The 19,556-nt window shown below is 34.2% G+C and overlaps 3 protein-coding genes across 3 annotated transcripts in view; all 3 read left to right on the forward strand.

Annotated features, from left to right (window-relative positions):
- The window catches only part of LOC21398175 (glycogen phosphorylase 1), a 9,291-nt gene extending 735 nt beyond the window's left edge, over positions 1–8,556 (forward strand). Inside the window, exons 2-23 of the mRNA XM_024175302.1 lie at positions 11–510; positions 959–1,073; positions 1,554–1,654; positions 2,050–2,141; positions 2,613–2,748; positions 2,832–2,900; positions 2,987–3,088; positions 3,346–3,444; positions 3,575–3,685; positions 3,972–4,178; positions 4,429–4,536; positions 4,934–5,029; positions 5,132–5,188; positions 5,358–5,504; positions 5,580–5,639; positions 5,729–5,833; positions 6,246–6,407; positions 6,678–6,751; positions 6,879–7,002; positions 7,252–7,343; positions 7,694–7,814; positions 8,103–8,556. Coding sequence (XP_024031070.1) covers positions 11–510; positions 959–1,073; positions 1,554–1,654; positions 2,050–2,141; positions 2,613–2,748; positions 2,832–2,900; positions 2,987–3,088; positions 3,346–3,444; positions 3,575–3,685; positions 3,972–4,178; positions 4,429–4,536; positions 4,934–5,029; positions 5,132–5,188; positions 5,358–5,504; positions 5,580–5,639; positions 5,729–5,833; positions 6,246–6,407; positions 6,678–6,751; positions 6,879–7,002; positions 7,252–7,343; positions 7,694–7,814; positions 8,103–8,255 — 2,831 coding nt within the window. The 3' untranslated portion in view covers positions 8,256–8,556. The remainder of the gene's footprint in view (positions 1–10; positions 511–958; positions 1,074–1,553; positions 1,655–2,049; positions 2,142–2,612; positions 2,749–2,831; positions 2,901–2,986; positions 3,089–3,345; positions 3,445–3,574; positions 3,686–3,971; positions 4,179–4,428; positions 4,537–4,933; positions 5,030–5,131; positions 5,189–5,357; positions 5,505–5,579; positions 5,640–5,728; positions 5,834–6,245; positions 6,408–6,677; positions 6,752–6,878; positions 7,003–7,251; positions 7,344–7,693; positions 7,815–8,102) is intronic.
- A 1,792-nt stretch (positions 8,557–10,348) lies between these two features.
- On the forward strand, positions 10,349–13,211 carry LOC21398176. The gene is made up of 9 exons (XM_024175303.1): positions 10,349–10,649; positions 10,833–10,960; positions 11,082–11,129; positions 11,236–11,349; positions 11,836–11,904; positions 12,027–12,083; positions 12,249–12,359; positions 12,671–12,751; positions 12,868–13,211. Exons 1-9 carry the CDS (start codon positions 10,505–10,507, stop codon positions 12,931–12,933), a joined length of 819 nt encoding a protein of 272 aa, XP_024031071.1. The 5' UTR covers positions 10,349–10,504; the 3' UTR covers positions 12,934–13,211.
- Positions 13,212–13,749: 538 nt separating this feature from the next.
- On the forward strand, positions 13,750–15,041 carry LOC21398177. Its single transcript, XM_010112878.2, has 2 exons — positions 13,750–13,823; positions 14,367–15,041. Exon 2 carries the CDS (start codon positions 14,426–14,428, stop codon positions 14,897–14,899), a length of 474 nt encoding a protein of 157 aa, XP_010111180.1. The 5' UTR covers positions 13,750–13,823; positions 14,367–14,425; the 3' UTR covers positions 14,900–15,041.
- The last annotated feature ends 4,515 nt before the right edge of the window (positions 15,042–19,556 follow it).

A 19,556-nucleotide genomic window follows, 5' to 3' on the forward strand; every position in this document is an offset into this window, starting at 1 on the left:
GCCGGCCCCCCCGCCGTCGAACCCGCCCCGGCGGTTGCCGTTGAGAATTCTGATTCCGACGAGTCCACTCTCTTCGTGATCCGTGCCCGCACCCGGATCGGTCTCCTCCAGGTTGTCGCCAGGGTCTTCGGCGTCCTCGGGCTGCGAATCGACAGGGCTAGCGTGGAATTCGAGGGAGACTTCTTCGTCAAGAAGTTCTTCGTCACCGATTCGCGCGGAAAAAAGATCGACGACGCGGAGAGCTTGGAGAGGATCAGGAGTGCTCTGATTGAGGCGATCGACGGCGACGGTGATGTCTCGGTGGGCCCGGCGACGAGAGGCGTGGTGGTGAGGAGGTTAGGGTTGGGAACGGGGTCGGAGGAGCGGAGAGCCAAGGCGGAGAGGATGTTTGAGATGATGGATAGGTTTCTGAAGAATGATCCGATTAGCCTTCAGAAGGATATTCTCAATCACGTCGAATATACCGTCGCGAGATCACGCTTTAATTTCGACGATTTTGAAGCTTATCAGGTGATGCTTCTTCACCTTTTTTTTTAACTTTTTTTTTAATATTGATTCTTTGTGAATTATATGAATTTATTGTAATTCATCTTCTTAATTGACCAGTGAGGAAAACCAGAAAAAATTAAATTAAATTAAGCTTCTCATTTTGGGCGATTCGTTAGCTGTTGATTTTTGGCGGGAAAAACTTCATTGTTTCTTAATGATGATCAAAGTTTGGTTAATTCTTACGTATTTTTACATCTTCGTAGGGTATTGCAGGAATGAACAATATCACATTTTGATTTTTGAATCTGTGGATTTGGGGTAATGAGTTTGGATTTGAATGGATGTATAAATTGCTTAGCAAACTTTTATGCATATCAGGTCTTCATAATGATATTTATGGGAAGATTTTAACCTTGACGCGGTTGAGTTAGTTTGAAGTGCTTGACAAGAATCTCTTCTCGGATCGCAGGGTTTGTCACATTGTGTGAGAGATAGGTTAATTGAACGTTGGCATGATACTCAACTTCACTTCAAGAGGAAAGATCCTAAGCGCATATACTTCCTCTCACTCGAGTATCTTATGGGTATTTTATGTGTTCTTTTCTACGAATTTGTTATTTGTTTCGTGGGATTGACATACCTATTACTTTCTAGTTCCTCATTATGGTGACAATGGTTAGAGAGCTGTTAATGTTCTCAAGGCTGGAATGTATTCACTTTCTTTCAGTTGAGTCATACCTTTTTTCTAAATTGTTTGAAACCTTTCGTTTGTGTGATTGTAGTCCCCCCAACAGAAAACATACATGTGAGGTTCTTTTACCTACTAGAAAATTCAAATCACTTGATTAGGGTACTATCAGCAACTGGGTATGATTTGGTCCTCGTTGTCAGCCTGTCTGTCTTATGCAATCTTCCTTTTTAACAGACGCAATTGCGTTGATTCTAATTATCTAAATGTTAGATGTTTTGTTCTTCTTCTTGTTCGTTAAACTTTTGTTCAAGCTTTTCACCTTAGCTTATAATTGTCTTTCTGCTAAAACACTATGTACTATTTAAAATTTCAGGTCGGTCCTTATCAAATAGTGTCATCAACCTTGGTATCCGGGATGAATGTGCAGAGGCTTTAAGCCAGCTTGGCTTTGAATTTGAAGTTCTGGCAGAGCAGGTTTTTGAAAACAGATTGATGTCTTTGATTCTTTCACTCTTTACTATGAAAAATAAAGGCAATTAAATCTATTGAATACAATCAGGGATGTACTTTAGGTATCTCTGAGTCATCGGTTTTATATAAAAGATATGTTGTTGGACATCAGCATGCCATAACTTCTCTACTAAAAATGGAACCTTAGGGATGTATTTAGGATTCAACATGACCATCATGCTAAGTAATAAAAAATTTATCACACCCACACTGATTTAATGGGAAATTTCATAATAGTGCACTTCGTTTATGAGTAAGAGATACACTTTATTCTCTTCTGTCTGTTCTCGTTTTAAAATTTTATGCTCAATGATGATTTTGTTCTCCAATGAATGGGCTGTTCTTTGCAATGTTACAAGGAAGGAGATGCTGCCCTTGGCAATGGTGGCCTTGCTCGTCTTTCAGCATGCCAAATTGATTCTCTCGCAACTATGGATTATCCTGCGTGGGGGTATGACTATTGTGTAATAAAGTTTTAAGATTTCATATTTCAACTGATTATCATTTTATCGGGGGCTTTTATCTACTAGGGGACAAAATTTATTAGCCTTGTCTCATTATACTCATCCTTTTACCTTGCTCGTGACTTTCTTCTTCCAAGAGGGGGTCTTCTCTGCTTTTGGATTCCAAGCGACAACTTTTTTCTTTTCCTTTTCCTTTATTATTATTATTTTCTTTAAACATGTTCTGAAATATGGATAGACACACTTTCCAGATAATTTAAGGGACCACTTATGTAATAAATATTAACTTTGATGTGTCAAACTTCATTTCTAGTTGCTTGCAAGCCCGATGACTTTGAAAATCTGAATTGATTAATTAAAATAGATTTACTACATTTTTGTTTATTTGTATTCACGAATTGTTTTCACAATGAGGTTCTTTATCGAATCTGGTGAGATTGCATCTTGTCTGTCTACAGTTATGGACTTAGGTACCAGTATGGTTTATTTCGTCAGATAATATTGGACGGGTTCCAACATGAACAACCTGACCACTGGTTAAACTTTGGAAATCCTTGGGAGATAGAGCGAATTCATGTAACTTATCCAGTGAAGGTTTGCAAGTACTATCCTCTATTTAACATTGTTTTACAACTTTGAACTTCTGTTGCTAATTTTTCTTTATCTGCGTGGATAAGTTCTATGGAGCTGTTGAAGAGGAATTTTTGAATGAGGGAACACGTAAAGTTTGGGTTCCTGGAGAGATGGCAAGTTAATAAACTCTCACATATTTAAGCTGCATACTCAAGTGAATCCATGGATATGAGCTCAGTGGTTTGTGTGGTTCTCTTAGGTTGAAGCTGTAGCTTATGACAATCCTATACCTGGTTATGGAACAAGGAATACCATTACTCTACGATTATGGGCTGCTAAACCAAGTGATCATCATGATATGGTAAACGAAGTATAGAGCTTCTTCTCTTGTGTAGGATGATCCAGATAAAGGCCCTATTTTGTTTCCTTCATTGATCTATATTTACTATTCAAGGGAAAATAATAGCTTTTGTTATTACAGAAATCTATATTTAGCACCAAGATTAGAATTGCTGTTAGTATTTTGTCTTTTATTTTTAAGATGATATAAAAGGATCTATATTTGCCTTCAAAAGTTTTTGTGGGATTGATCATTCTATGCTACGATCTCAAATGCAGGAGTCTTTTAATACTGGAGATTACATCAATGCTGTGGTCAATAGGCAGAAAGCAGAAACAATAAGTAGTGTTTTGTATCCCGACGATCGTTCTTATCAGGTTTACTTTTCTATGTTGTTATTTGCTTATTTATTTTTGGGAAGAGATGGTTTCTCATATTATTTGCTTACGCATTGTTTGCCTATTTTGAATTTTGAAAATGTTCCATCTTTGAATTTCTGTTTTGTAGGGGAAAGAACTTCGATTGAAACAACAATATTTCTTTGTCTCGGCGTCCATACAGGACATAATTCGAAGATTCAAAGATTCTCATGATAACTTTGATGTGTTTCCAGAGAAGGTTCTAATTCTGCTAGTATTTATCTTCTTAGATTTATTTTTCTTTTACTTTATCATTTCGTGCCATCATGCTGCAAAGTTGAATATACCAGCCGCAAAAATTTCTTTCCTTGATTGTGGTTGATTGACAAATATTTCTGGCTATTAATATTTGTAATCAGGCAGTCAGGAGGCTACATCATTATAGCAACATTTCTTTTACGTATAATTTTATTCTATTACTTGGGCAATCTGTAACTTACCCTGTTTGTTCTGCTGATTAGCTTATGTTCCTTTATCTTATTCAGGTTGCTTTACAGTTGAATGATACTCATCCATCACTTGCAATAGCTGAAGTCATGAGAGTTCTTGTTGACGAAGAGAACATTGATTGGGACAGAGCATGGGACATTGTATGCAAGATCTTCTCATTTACAACACACACAGTAGTAGCTGAGGGGCTGGAGAAAATCCCTGTCGATTTACTTGGCAGTCTACTACCACGCCATTTACAAGTTCGAACTGGGGCTCTCTTTTCAGATACATATAACTCGACTGCTTTTCTTTCATTTTATGCATTCATTATCTCATAATATAGATTTTGATCCCTTTTCTGGGAAGAATTATTTTTATTCCTTGGGTTTTCAGAAAGTTGAGCGGAGGGGTTGCAAATGTCTAATAATACTTAAAAACGTTTAATAATAGAATTGATTATTTTGTCAAAAATTACTTCTAAATAGACTTCTTAAAACTGATCTGTTTCAGATTATATATGACATTAACTTCAACTTTGTGGACGAATTGAAGAAGAAGATAGGTTTGGATTACGATCGACTGTCCCGGATGTCAATTGTTGAGGAAGGTGCTGTGAAGGTACTCTAGAAACAGTATGATCTTATGAATTGGAATCAACTCATGGTGTAGACGTGTAGTTTATCAAATTATGAACATTTCATAGAGGTGTGATAGTATAATATATTTAAGAATTTCGATTATAGATGTCCATGTGTACGTTAATTAACATTTACAGGGAGATCAATACTTTTTATATTTTAGTAATTTGTTCATTTGTTGCAATCAAGTACCAATAAAAATTATTATTATTATTTCTTTTTTCTGTAGGTCTACCAACTAATCTATTATCAACTTATGAATGATCTATATCTACACAGCCACCCTGATTTGGCAAACATTTTACGCCTTATTTAAGCATTCTTTTTTCTTGTTGTGAAAAGTTAGAAGATGTTATGGATTACATCTGATTTGACAGAGTATTCGGTCGGCAAACCTCTCCATTGTTTGTTCCCATACCATCAATGGTGTTTCAAGTGTACATTTTGAGTTATTAAAGACGAAAGTGTTCAAGGTAACATGTAATGACTCATGATTTTCATTTATTCTCTCCTAAATTATTAAATTTCCTATAGAACCTTCAACAAAGTCATCTGACACCTCTGTATTCTAAAAGGACTTCTATGAGCTGTGGCCTCAGAAATTTCAGTATAAGACGAATGGTGTATCGCAGGTAGAAGAGGTCCTTTATATCTTCCATATGTTCTTTTTTGCATATTGGTACATAACGTTTCCTTGATGGAGCATAATAGAAAATCAAAATATTCCGGTTTCTTATGTATTTTGAGTTTTTAGTATATAAACACGTGCTTGTTATAATCTGCTAAATTGTTGTTTCTCAGCGAAGATGGATTGTGGTAAGCAATCCCAGTCTTTGTGCCCTTATCTCAAAATGGCTTGGAACTGAAGCTTGGATCCGCAATTCTGACCTTCTGACTGGTCTTCGAGAGCATGCAGCAGATACTAATCTACAACAAGAATGGCAGATGGTACTTTCTAGTCAAACTCTCTGCGTATGCTCCAAAAGCAATGCTCTAACATGTTCCGGCTATTTCACATTGTAGGTTAGGAAGGTTAATAAAATGAGGCTTGCAGAATACATTGAAGCAATGAGTGGCTTAAAGGTCTGAAAAATTTCAGCATCTATTTTCTTCAGCTATTGTCAGAAGCTTCTTAAAGATTTTACCATGGCAGCATATCATTTTCATTGCAGGTCAGCCTAGATGCAATGTTTGATGTACAGATAAAGCGAATACACGAGTACAAAAGACAGTTACTTAATATACTCACCATCATCCATCGATATGACTGTATCAAGGTGATGCAATTTATTTTGGTGCAATACTTTGTACAGTTAAAGTTATTAGCTACTGTTGTTGTCTTAAGTTTTCACCGTGAATATTTATTTCCTGCAATTTTCAACTTTCCTTCAGGAAAATATACTTTTTAAGTACATCATGGAACCATTGGTTCTTCTGCGAACCATTATACTTTTTTACTTGCCGCTAGCTGTCAGGAAAAGTTTAGTTTTTAAGTCCATCATGGAACCATTGGCTCATTCCAGCTTTGCATCTTATTTTGCATAGAAGTTGAATTATGATTAATGTAATTGATTCCTTTAGACATGCATTCAACTGGATCCTTATACCATGCGAACTTTTTGTTTTTATTTTTTCAATTTTATAAACTATTTTCACTAATTACCTAATCATTTGTTTGCCTCATTTCAGAATATGAAGGAGAGTGACAGGAGGAAGGTTGTGCCTCGAGTCTGCATACTTGGAGGGAAAGCCGCTCCCGGATATGAGATTGCAAAGAAGATTATTAAACTTTGTCATGCTGTTGCAGAAAAAATTAACGACGACAGTGATATTGGAGATCTTCTAAAGCTGGTATTGAGAAACAAAAGGCCTGTTTGGTTTATAGGTTTAAATAGAAAAGTTTGAATAAAATTTAATTTTTGTGAGAGAAAACATTGTAGTAAAAAGGTTTGAACTCCTGTGCAAACCTATAAAACAAATGCATGGAAATTGTTTAGTCTCTCTTTTTTTTGTTCTCTTTTCTCTTTCTGCTGAGCGTAACTTAACCGAAGAGTCATGCCCCTATACCGTCCTTTCTTGTATTTTATGTTGCTTGGTTATTTTTTTTAATTATTATTTCAGGTGTTTATTCCCGATTACAATGTTTCTGTTGCTGAATTGGTAATACCAGGGGCTGACCTTTCTCAGCACATAAGGTTTGTGGTTTTGCAACCTGTTGACGTTTCCGGAGCTTTTGTTTTCATTTGTACATATCATTTAGAACAATTTTTTTCCCTCTTAGAATCTATGTGAATTGCATAAAATGTGACACTTTCCATGCAGCACTGCAGGGCATGAGGCCTCGGGAACTGGTAGCATGAAATTTGCTATGAATGGATGTCTACTCTTAGCTACAGCTGATGGTTCAACAGTAGAAATCATTGAAGAAATTGGGGCAGAAAATATGGTAAAATACTACATTAGTATTTACAAACCCGGATTTCTGTTGATCATCAAAACTAAGGTGACATAGGCTGAGCAGAATGTAAGCTGAAATATCAAGATAGTTGGATTTAGCTTAACTTATTCAGATGTTGAGCATTTTTTTATGAAATATATTTCATAAACGTTTCTGTGCATGCGTTTGTTAACTCAGTGATGCAACATGAATTCCTTATGAGATTTTCTATTTTTATTTCTTTTTCCTTCTCTCCAGTTTTTGTTTGGCGCAAAGGTGAATGAAGTTCCAGCATTACGTGAGAAATTTTCTGACGTTAAAGTGAATCTGCAATTTGCACGTGTAGTGAGGTAGTAACTGTTCCCTTTTTTTTTTTTTTTTTTTTTTTCACTTCATCAGTTCATTGGCAAGATAAAATCTAATCATAAACATCCGATCAGTTATTTGTAAAAGGCTCGTTTAGTCAAACTAGTCATGCGGAAATCATATCACAGAAGAAAACTAGCCTTCAAAGTTGAAACCTAGTTTGACTTTCTTAAATTTGCATATGCTTATCGAAAAACAATTCTTTTGAAGTTGTAGAAGGTATAAAAGTATAATGGTATCCCAATTTATCTACCAGCATTCCTGTGCTCTATGAAGCATACGAATTACATAAGCTGGCCGTTTCATCAGACGAATTCTTGCATGTTTTGTGTAGAATGGTTCGGGATGGTTACTTTGGCTTTCAAGACTATTTCAAGTCACTATGTGATTCTGTGGAGGGTGGTAATGACTTCTATCTCCTCGGATCCGATTTTGAAAGCTATCTAAAGGCGCAGGTAACTCATGTTTCTTTGGGTCGTTCCCATTGGAATCTCAAGAAAATAGTATTAACAATAATAATGTTAGGACTACTAACTTTTTGATACTAAATGATGAGACATGTGAGCGGTCATTTTTTATTAGTAGGTGTTTAAAATTTTTTATGTCAACCAATATTAAAAGAATGTATCTATTAGTGAAAGATAACAATTCAACATAACCTGAGTTTGTATCAAAAAGTCGGTGGGATCCCTAGCACTACTTAATTATGGTGTCCAGACTTTGACATTTGACTATGACCACAGGCTGCTGCGGATAAAGCCTTTGTTGATAAAGAGAAATGGACTCGGATGAGCATTCTTAGCACTGCTGGTTCTGGGAGATTTAGCAGTGACAGAACAATCGAAGAGTATGCAGAGAAGAGTTGGGGAATTGAGCCGTGCCGGTGCCCTTTCTGAAAACAAGCTTACCCCTTAGATGGAACAATCAATAAGTTTAAACCATCCTTTCCTAATTAAACATAACTAGTGAACAATCAATAAGTTTAAACCATCCTTTCCTAATTAACATAACTAGTTCGGATGTATCAGTACTTCTGGCAAAGAGAAAATTCACAGGGCCTTTTATCATAGTTATGTAGTGTTAATGGTGGAACTATCATCAGGCTGCCCTAGTTTAGGACCTGTACACGACTGTCCTTGTAATTTCAGATGTACTGCTGAAATCTTGAAATGATAGATAATTCTCCTTTTTTTTTTTTGTTGTATATATAGATGTTTATGTCCATATATATACGTTATTAGTTTTTATTTTTAAATACGTATAAACCTAATATGCGCATGGTGGATACTAAAAATGCCAAAATTTTGGTGATATAAAAGGATATTTATACAAAGATGGGACACGCGTGCAGATTAATGTGACTGACGAACCAAAGTATTTGTCCTTTTATATATATTGGTCTCGTTCATTTTTCAATTCGAGCTGAGATATGACATTTTCAGAGAACTTTTTACTGTAACAGAAAAAGTTAGATGTGACATTTTCTGAGAGTTTTTTACTGTAGAAACTTAAAATTGAAAACTTGAATCGGTACAATAAACAAGACCATATATTTTCAAGAGGATTATTAAACTTATTTTTAATAGTGCATGGTTTTGATTTTTATCTCTCGATTAATACTATTTTTTTATATACATATATAAAACCGCAAATGGGATGAACTAGCCAAATCGGTTAAAACGGAGACGGTTACAAATAACAGGACAGTTTCAATACTCCGTACTAAAAAGAACTTTTAAAAACAGAGTTTGCCAACAGGTGGGCCACCATGTTACTTGAAAGAGGAACATGATGGCATAGACCACCATTAGCAGACAAGGATATCTGTATATCCTTAATAACAAAACAATCATCAGCATAAGAATTGGAGTCTTTGCTATTGACAGAGTGGATCCAAAGCATCCGACTCAGCACAAGAAATATTTAGGGTCTGTTTAGTTCGTTGATTCGAGTTTTTAATTTGAGTTGAGATGTGACTTTATGTGAAAATTTTTTACTGTAGTAAAAAAGTTAGATGTGACTGTTTCTGAGAGCTTTTTACTGTAACAAAACTCGAATTCTAAATTCGAATTAGTGAAATAAACGGGACCTTAAACCAACTAGACGATCAAGATCTAATCCCTCGTGCAACGCTAAGCCTTCATCAACAAGTGAGGAAAAGCGGCCACTAATTTTCTTGGCTAAACAAGCATACACCGTATCCTGAACGTCCCTAATTACACTACCATTTTAACTAATATAATTATCTAATTAAAAAAATTTAAATCAAGAGAAATGATAGAAATCTAGATTCTAAGTCTAAGGGTACTTTTCTCTTTTCCTTAATATTTCGTTGAGAACGAAATTATAGAAATACAATTTATATAAACGATGATAAATTAGGTTGTTTATTGTGAATATCCTTCCTTAAACGACATGCCCTTTTCCACCTGAAAAGAAAAAGCTTTTTTTTTTTTTGAAAAAATAAACATGCCTAAGGTCAGTAGACGAAGATATCACGATTGGAAGTTTTGAGTATTTCAAAACTTCAACTGGTAAGTGCAACATCCTACGTCAAAAAACCTAGCTTTAAGGCACGTTTCCAAACTTAGCTTATTAAGAGCTTTTTGATGAGCTGGGAACGGACGTTGAAAGAAAGTTGTTTGGTGTGCACATAGAAAAGGAGAGAATTTATATAAAAAAAAAAGAAAAGAAAAAAATTGTTGAGAGTAAATATTTTACAAACTATAAAAAATAACTTGCAAGATACAAAATATAATCTATAAGGTATGAAAAAATAATTTTTAAGTTATTAGTGAATAAATTTAAAAACAATCAAAAAATAAAATAATGTTAGCTTTTTTATGGTTTTTATTTTATTGAAATAAAGATTATGCTAAATGGGTGAGTGGGAGGTTGTTCTCAATAACTTAACGAATCAAACGACATATATTTTTCTGTCGTTTCATTTCGCTTATGGAGTTCCGGCTCTTGAGAAGTGGAAGAGAGTCAACACTAGCTGAATAGCCGGAGAAAAACGTCGTCGTTTAATCTGAAGAAATCACCGGAGAGAAAACCAATCTCCGTCGGTGCAGAATCAGAGATTGGCAAGAGCCGAGAAGCACTCGCAGACTTACTTTCTGGAAACAGCTCTCAGCAAAAAAAAATGGCGATTTCTCAATTTCTCCTATTCTTTCTGTTTCCCGCCTTTTCTTCGTCTCTCCTCTTCTCTCTCTCCCAAGCTTCCGTAACTTCTGAGAACGATTGCTTCCGAAAATTACAGGAACTCAAGCTCAAGATCGCTCATTTAGGTGTTGCTTCCATAACCTAGCTCTGAAATTGATTTCCTTTCTTTTTTCTTCAGCTGATATTATACTATTGTAAGAATTATTTTCATTTTCTGCGACTTTAATTCTTGTTCTATTACATAAAAAAGAGAAACTTTGCTTGTATTGTAATCTTATTAGAAATTAATTGGAAGAAAAATTTTGCAGAGTTGAAATTTGATGAAACAATCCGAAATCTGAATGAGAAAGAGCTTCAGATCGAAGAGCAAGAGAAGCTGATTCAGCAGATGTCGAATGAGATCCATCTTTTGCAATCTTCTGTTTTGAGTCTAAAGGTTTGCTCTCCATTATATACATACATACATATATATATATATAATATTGTATTTGTGTATATATACACACACGTATACATACTTACTCAAAAGTGAACCGTGATTGAAGTCTGAATTGCAGAGAGATTCATCTGGTGCTAATGAAAGGCTTAATGCATTGGAAGAAGAGGTTTGTTTCATTTCAGTTTTGTTGTTTTGTTGCATTTTGGCTTCCATTTTGGGTTTGGTTTTTCAATTCAAATGAACTTGGATTCATTTGAGAAGTAGACTCTCAGGTACGACTCCTCTGGGCTGCTGCAAGGAAGAACAACTTTGATATTCATGTTCTAAAGTCTAAAGCACAGGATGCTGAGGACAAATTGGAAACGGTTGCCTCTCAAGCTGAGAAGGTGTTTGGTTAATTTTAATATTTTATATTATTTTGCCCAATTTCTGTATAAGCATGTATATGGGTTCGTTTGGCATTCTTTTTTCCTTACATTTCACTCGGTAAAAAAGAAGAAGCAAAAACTGTTTTTTCTGTAAGTGTTTGGAACCAGAGTCTTAAATGATCTTAATGGGATAAATATGATATGTAAATTTTTTTTAATGAGCAATGAAAATATTAAAAGGAAGTTTAAAGATCTGGTATAAGTTCAACGTCTTTTTGGATCGAACTTTCTTGAAAAGTCATATTTTGTGGCTTTGACTTGAAATGCTTCTAAAAGGTTGCCAAGCACTCCCAAAAGCAGTTTTTGGATCCAACAAGCCAAAGGCCGCTTTCAGGAAGCAATGCCAAACAGGATTTTTCTAGGACAAGTTCACATCTTGTTCACTTGTTGTAGTTTAGAGCTGGCCATTTGTTCAACATGTTGAATTGTTAGTTTTGATTTCAGATGGCTGACATTGTCACCGAACATTGGATTCAAATTCAACGGCTTGAGCAGGCTCTTCATATTACACAAGTATCGATACATCTCACTAAAATTGCTTTACTATATGATATGATAAGTTTTCCAGAAATGCCAAAACTTGATTTTTTGTAATCTGATATCTCACTAACATTTGTGCATGTTGGAATTAAAAGATGAGGGCTTTTAGAGCACGAAGGAAAATAATGTATTCGAGATGCTCGTTTTTGAAGGTAAAAGTGAAATTTCAAAGCTATTGTTTTGTCAATGTTTTAGTAAGTAACTGCGGAAATTTGTGAAAAGCTCACATCAAGCATTCTTAGCAGCTGTGACTTGTATTATCCTCATTGTGTCAATTTCCCTTAGGTTTTAATCTCATTATTGTATCTGGTTTGTAGCTCATCGACAGACTATTTGGTGATCATCCTCAAAAGGTGCTTGGCGTACTGGACTCCTTTACACTTCAGCTTAAAAGAGTCTTTGCAGTGGCTACAGAATATCATCATGAGGTCAGTATTAAAATCAAAATCTCCGGTTCTTTAATATGCCATGGCTGTCCTTGAAAGGAAAATGTTCCTCCAATGATGTTGCGAGGATTCTGAAGCCATTCCTCGAGTTGACTTTGTAACCTTTTCACCATGAATATTGTTGTCATTGTCCTCCTCATTGTTTTTTCCTTTTTTTTTTTTTTTAATTTTCTTTCCGTGCTTGAAAAGCGAGCAACTTCTTTTATCATAGTGTTTCAAGATTTTCTGACGGTTGATGTTTCTGTCATAATATTTTCAATTGGCTTATACTAGACCTCGAATTTTCACTGCAGTTACAACGTTTCATCAAACGAGAAATGGAGAAAAACGAATTTACTGCACCTTTTGCCCACTGGGAATTGGTATTTTTCATGGTATGTATTGTTATTTTGCTGCCCGAGGCCGGAGCCTCTTTCATTTCGAATTTTTCGTTTTGCTATACAACCACTTTTTTCGTTCACACCAGTCTCACATATGTGAAAATTTCCAGGCTTCTGCTTTAATTACTTTCCCAGTAATCAGTGCTTGGATATTGCTCTCGTCACAATTACGCTAGTTTGGATTGTTTAAGTATGAAAAGAGAGATTCTTCTGCGGTTGATGATAGTTATACTGGCTGAGAATGACCTTGACCACTATGATAGTAATTATACTCGGACTTTGACATTGTATATTTCTGCTGCAAATGCGCAACATGCGATCCTAGAAGCTTTACTACTCTGAGTCAAATATCAAATTTTCATGTGTAACAGATTAAAAAATTGTAGCATTCATGAATATCACTAATTTTTTCCCTGATGTTTTGACTTTTGAGCTTGAAACAATTGTGGCAGTTAACCCACTTTCCGAATTTGTGCAGCTGTTGTTGGACGCCAAATAATAATAACAATAATAATAATAGTAATAATGATAATATGTTTAAGGTCATAAAAGTTATAGTAGACATTTTACCTAATTGGCATCGGCTTCTGCCTTTGATGGTCTTTATTCTGATTTGGAGTGGGTTCAAATGATCCTAACTAAACAAAACCAATCACTTGCTGGATTTTCAATGTTTCGGTTAATGCCAATGGCAACAGCAATAATTTGTGAGCTTATTTATTAGGGTTGGTGAAACATAAAAGGGTGATGGTCCATACCTAAAGCTTCCAGCTATTAGTAATACTTTGGCGGGAGGGAAAATCACAGTTAGCCTGGTATGACTCAAGAGCCAACGCCTAAGTGTAGGGAATAAAACAAAAGAGTAGAAGATTTTTCATTACATTATTATATTTTATTTTTGAATGTCATTTTTCGTGGACTTATTAATTTAATATTTCTCACCGAAAATTTGGAAGAGGCGGACAGAAAATGGGAGGAAGAGGCAACTGGCAGTAGTTACCATAGATACCTCCTTGCTTGACCAAATGTGCCCGCACATGTTGAGAAATGTTCGAATATTGAGCAGGTAATACGTTTGGTTTATAGATTTAAAATCACGATTTATGATTTTAATTTTTAAAATTTAAATTTTTTGTGAGAGAAAAACACTGTAGATAATCATGAATTATGATTCAGAATTAGAGACGGATACATAAAACAAACATCGTTTAAATCTAAAATAGTCGCAAGAAAATCTTGTAGGACTACCTTCTAAGTTCTATCATCTACCAAACTACTTAGACGTAAACTCTGATCTAAGTTCAACCACCTCACTCTGATCCCATCCCAGGCAATAACAAATATAATTACAAAATCAAACTATATTTCTCAAAAATAGCTTCTAGTAATTTTATTATTTATTTTGTCCGGGTTCCCTGGGCGACCGTTTTACATTATAATATTTAAAAGTAAAAAGCGTAACATCAACAATAAATTAAAAAGATGATCTAAAATAATTTCTTTATTACTGTATCTTTTTAAGTCCTTATATTATTATTACATTTTGTGCACACAGTCATTGGGTTATTTCTGACTTTTCTCAACCTCAACTTTTCCCTTTCTGACCAAGGAACTTCCACATCTTCATCCTCTCCTTGATGAGAGAGAGAGAGAGTGAACAGAAATAGTATGGAAGAAGAAGAAGAGATAACATGGGAACAGAGACATCAAGCCCTAACCCACATCCTAACCAGTCCCACGAGAAGACCTCCTCTCTATTCTCAATTCTTCATCTCCACCCAAATCCCATGCTACCTTAACTGGGACTACCCTCCCGTCCTCTGCACCAAATCCTCAAAAACTTTCCCTTCTCTTCACTTGAGATGGGGAATCTCTCTTTTCCTTAAAAGGGTCTCGAATTCTGGTCCTCCCGAGACCTCTTGGAGGTCCAAATGCCCTTATCTTCAGCCCCCGCCGTTGGTTCTCGCAAAAGGATTGGAGGAAGCTCAGTGGGGTGATGAACAGAGGAGACTGTATTTCAGGAAGAGGCTCAGAAGGAAACGCCTTAAGAGCGATGTTAATCCTTTGATTCCTTTTTTGGTTCCTAATCTCTTGTTGTTTTCTCTTCTGCTTTGGGACCCTTTTCCTTCAGATGGCTTCTGAGAGAGTTTAGTCCTTCTTGACATCTTAAACTTTGTTCCGATTAATTTCTCTCTGCTGAAATATAATTTTGAAGCTGTATTTTACGGTTTTATAGACATTTGCCCAGATGGGGTCTGAATAAAAATACTTGCTCGATCTAGAAAGAAGCGTTAATGCATTTCTCTTGGGATGAAATTGGGATCGGTTATCCATTAAGCATGTGTATATTACTAATAAACCCAACTTTTAATGCACAAGTGAAAATACTCGAACTTACACTTTTGGGCAAAAGAGATTCGATATATAATTCAATCAAGGAGGAGAATGTTGTGGATTAGATAGAGACTTATATGTAATCCACTTGGAATGGCGCCATTCTTTTTTACTAAATAGTCGTTACTTATGTTGTCTGTTTTTGTGTTCTGTTTCGTTAATGAAGTTCTACGTACCAAAGAAAAAGAGTTATTTGGGGGTAAATTCGAGTTTTTAATTTAAATTTTTTATAAATAAAGAGTTTTTTATTATAATAAAATTAAAATTATTTAATTTTTTTATAAATAAAAAGTTTTTTATTATAATAAAATTAAAATTATAAATTAAAGTGAAAACAACCTTAATTTTTTTTTTTTTTCATGCAACGCATTTGGTACACGCGTGCGTGTGCATTCATTAGCAAGAAGATAAATTCAGAAAAAAATTTGAAAAAAAAAAAAAGAGTATATAAAACACCGGTGACAATAATATGTTTTTCTTTAGTACATAAGAGATGAACATTTTAGGGTTATGAAGAGAATTACGTGGGTACTGGGTAGTGGCTCTAACCTCCAAGCAGAACTGATGCGATTCCCCTCTGTACACATAGAAAGGCAGTCAACCACCTACGTTCCTCAATTTGCTGACCCAAACATGTATGGAATTATAAACAAATTAAAAATAGAAAAAGAAAAATCAGTTCTCAAATATCTCCTCCAAATTGTCAAAAAACAGACTTTGGATACCCCGTTTTTTAATGCGTCTTTTTTTTTTTTTTTTTGCCTGAGAAAAAACTAGCTGCCCCCAAGAGAAAAACACAGAATAGGAAGTGGCAGGAACTTAGCCGGTAGCCAAATACACACTTTGCAAAGAACAATTCCTCCGCTAATCACGCAATATATCCACTTATTTCAAGGAAAAAGAAAAGCAAAAGTGAGAATAATAACGAAAAGTTAAAAAAGGTAAAGTTCTAGATGTTTGTTGGTCAAACAGAAAAAAATTGTATTACCTCTTTTGTATGAACATATATCAATTCCTTAAAGAATCGCGCCCCCACCACTTTTCAATCAATCCTCCTAACAAAACCCAACTCTTTGAATTTTGATGGAGACTTCAATGCCAATGATGCAGCTTGATCCCCAGCCTTAATTTAATGCCTAACTAACACTAAATAAAATTGATGTATATTCAAAACTTCCGTAAAAAAAAAAAAAAGAAGAAAAGATAAAAAAAACTTGGTTATTGTATGTGGATGACTTTTGTAATGAATAAGGAGGAACTGATAAATCGATAGTGTTAAGCACCGTACATAATTAGAAGGCGGGTCTCAAAATATAATCTCTATAAATTAATGTGTCATGACTAAACTTTAGTGTTTTAGTGCAATACTATTATTCGTGTCAAATTTATCATATGTTATACTTATTTGTCATCAAGTATAGCATATAATAAATTTAACATTTGATTATTATAGGTTCATTTGCTTACTTTTTCAACATTAACATTTTCAAATTACTTTAATTTACTTTTATAATTTTCAAACTTAATGATCATCGCAAAAATAGATGTAGCATTTGAAATAACATTATATATAAGAACACAAATGAAAATAACAAATCAAATATATTATTATCACGTCTTTTAGTGTTAAATACGCAATTAGTATTTTGATTTGATTATAGATAATCTTAATAGTGATGTTCTCACGATTCCAAAACATTTTTTCTTTGTATTTAGATAAAAATTATCTCTCTTTATTCTTGTTAGGGGTGTGGCTATCTTTGTTGTTTCTAAGTTCAAAGTCACCCCCACAATATCTTTCAGCAACAAAATAGTCAATTTATTTCCTTATTTATTTATTTATTTATAATTACCACTACTATCCTATGGGGAGGTGGAAGTTAAATGAAAAATAACCACTAGAATTGAAACTTAAAAAAAAAAAAAAAAAAAAAAAAAAAAAAAAAAAAAAACTTTTTTTCTTAGCAACCTTTTTTCTTTATTGCAGAAAATTGAAGCAAAAACAAAACCAAAAACATGCAAACAAAAGAGAAAAGGTTTGCCAAATAAAAGTTTAGTGTACTGCTTTAGAGTTTATACCATTTCTTTTCTTTTTTTTTCTTTTTTTTTCTTTTTTTTTTCTTTTTTCGTTTTTCTTTTTTCTTTCTCCTTAGAGCTTTGTTAGAGTTCAGACAGCTCCAGCAGTAGGCTTTCGCTTTAGAAAAATCACCCTTCATAAAAATGGGCAACATAAAAAAGAAAAAGGAAAAAGAAAAAGAAAGTTTTCATTATTCACTACAATCTTCACAAGTAGGCCCCCGGGACACAGGACAGGGAAGCTTCTTCTTTAACATCTCACGCTTTTCCCTTTAAACAGTTGCCCAATTTTGGAGAAAAACATTAAAGAAGCTCATTTTTCTCTTGTTTAACCATTCGTAAATTATGAACTTAGATTAATCACGATTACCAATAAGCTGCATTATTATAGCTAGCAACAAACACAATCTTCACAAAATTTCTTCTGTTCCCATGTCCAAACAGCTGGATTAAATTTTACACACACATATATATACTTCTTTTTTAAAATAATTTTGCTCTAAACACACATTTATACGTATCTCCGCATCCAAATCTGTCTAATGACATGACTGTTCATACAAAGATTTATCTTTAATCATTCATAAAAGAAGTATAAATATAAAAGTAAAAAAGGTAACATGTTTTTTATTTTATGTAACAATAATTTGAAATATGTAACGCTAATAAGTGGTAGATAAATTTCTTGTTGTTGAAGTAGAGATTATGTTACACCTTCTATTTCTACATTACGGACATGGTACTATTATTAGTGAAGGATTTAAGTGTTTATATAATATATGAAGACACGCTATACATAGACGACAAAAAAAAATGTGAAATTTACCAAATCTTTTGTACTCATCTCCATATCTCGACATTGAATTCCTTCTAATGACCTTATTACCTATGTACATAGATTGCTAGTCACTCCAAAAGCTCGTGAGAGGACAAACATTTTGTTAGAGAGTAACAATAGTTAAAAGACAAAACAGAGACAGTAATTATGTTACCAGTCCGAACTAAATTAATGGCGGGGAGGTAATCAATGCGGAATCTTCTACCTGCCTATGCCAATCTGACGTTAATGGTAATTGGAATAACATAAACCTGTATACTAATTAAAATTATAATATTAGCATTGTTAATAATCAATTGAAGATTTATTTGAAAAGTTTAAATATATATTGACTGCATTATTGCAAAGGACGTCACATGGGATATTATTTCACCTTCCTTATAAATGTAGTAAAAAAAAGGTTGTTCAAAGTATTTATTTGTTATAATATATTAAGTAATTGTACTCTTCAATGACTTTAACAAAATACTTTAATTGAGAATTATGGATTACCTATCTAGTAGTCCCTTGCAATTACTTGCCCTTGCGCCTGCTATTTATAGTTCATTATAATGTGCACTTATGACTCTAGCTAGACATGTGGCTGATGATCTTCAAGATAGGTACTCAAAAACTACGGACACGTTCATTAATATTCCTCTCGATCTCTTTAGGTTTTTTTTTTTTTTCATTAGGATTTTGGTCATTGCACAACATAAATATTCCTGCCAAAGGCTTAATGAAAAACTAATTATAGAAAGCAGTAGATGAGCTAACATCAAATAAATGGTTGAAGCATTATGTAGGCTATTAATAATCGGTTTGGAATTTCTATCTAATTTTCTATACATATTCAATTTTATACATAAATGAGAATACGACTAATTATCAGACTCATGAGGCTGTAAAATCTGGAACACATAAAATAATAGAGTAAGATCGTAGTAATTATATGATATATGAATGTTAAGTTGGTAAGAAATACAATATAATTACCGCTCACTTGTGATCGCTAATTATTAATTTTCAAGAAATATGAAACACCTTAATTTTCCTCTTTCTTCAAGTGGAAACTAATTAAACTCAATAATGTCCATGTTACTTCTAACAAATACAAATTAAGTGTACTAGGACACAAATTGTCGTATAATAATTGTTCATTAGGTTTAGATCTATATATGCTGATATGATTAACTCGATCTCGACTATCATTAGCAAAACTCTTACGTACTTAATTAACGTGATATTTGTAGGCTCCCAACGCGTTTAGGGAGCTAATTAGTAATTCCCTACATATGTTGGTCCTACTTTAGTTATGTTTTATGGTAAAAGTTTCGGTGCATCCCTTCCGTTATAGACAAAGCGTAGAGGGCACATGGGTGTATGCACTACATGCCATAATTTGGGTGTCCCACACCCACTCCACAATCCACGCATAATTGCTCGGCCATGCCCATATGCTTATCTTTTTCCTCCAAAATTTCCCAAATCACCCTTTTGTTATTATTAGCA

Source organism: Morus notabilis, unplaced genomic scaffold (genome assembly GCF_000414095.1).
Source record: "Morus notabilis unplaced genomic scaffold, ASM41409v2 Scaffold744, whole genome shotgun sequence".
In the NCBI taxonomy this organism is placed as follows: domain Eukaryota; kingdom Viridiplantae; phylum Streptophyta; class Magnoliopsida; order Rosales; family Moraceae; genus Morus; species Morus notabilis.

Bases quoted from the DNA above. Each gene is read 5' to 3' on its own strand.
- LOC21398176 (XM_024175303.1), top strand. From the start codon at position 10,505: ATGGCGATTTCTCAATTTCTCCTATTCTTTCTGTTTCCCGCCTTTTCT. The intron at 10,961-11,081 runs GTTTGCTCTCCA...TCTGAATTGCAG, and splicing joins CTTCTGTTTTGAGTCTAAAG to AGAGATTCATCTGGTGCTAA. The intron at 11,905-12,026 runs GTATCGATACAT...TGGAATTAAAAG, and splicing joins AGGCTCTTCATATTACACAA to ATGAGGGCTTTTAGAGCACG.
- LOC21398177 (XM_010112878.2), top strand. From the start codon at position 14,426: ATGGAAGAAGAAGAAGAGATAACATGGGAACAGAGACATCAAGCCCTA.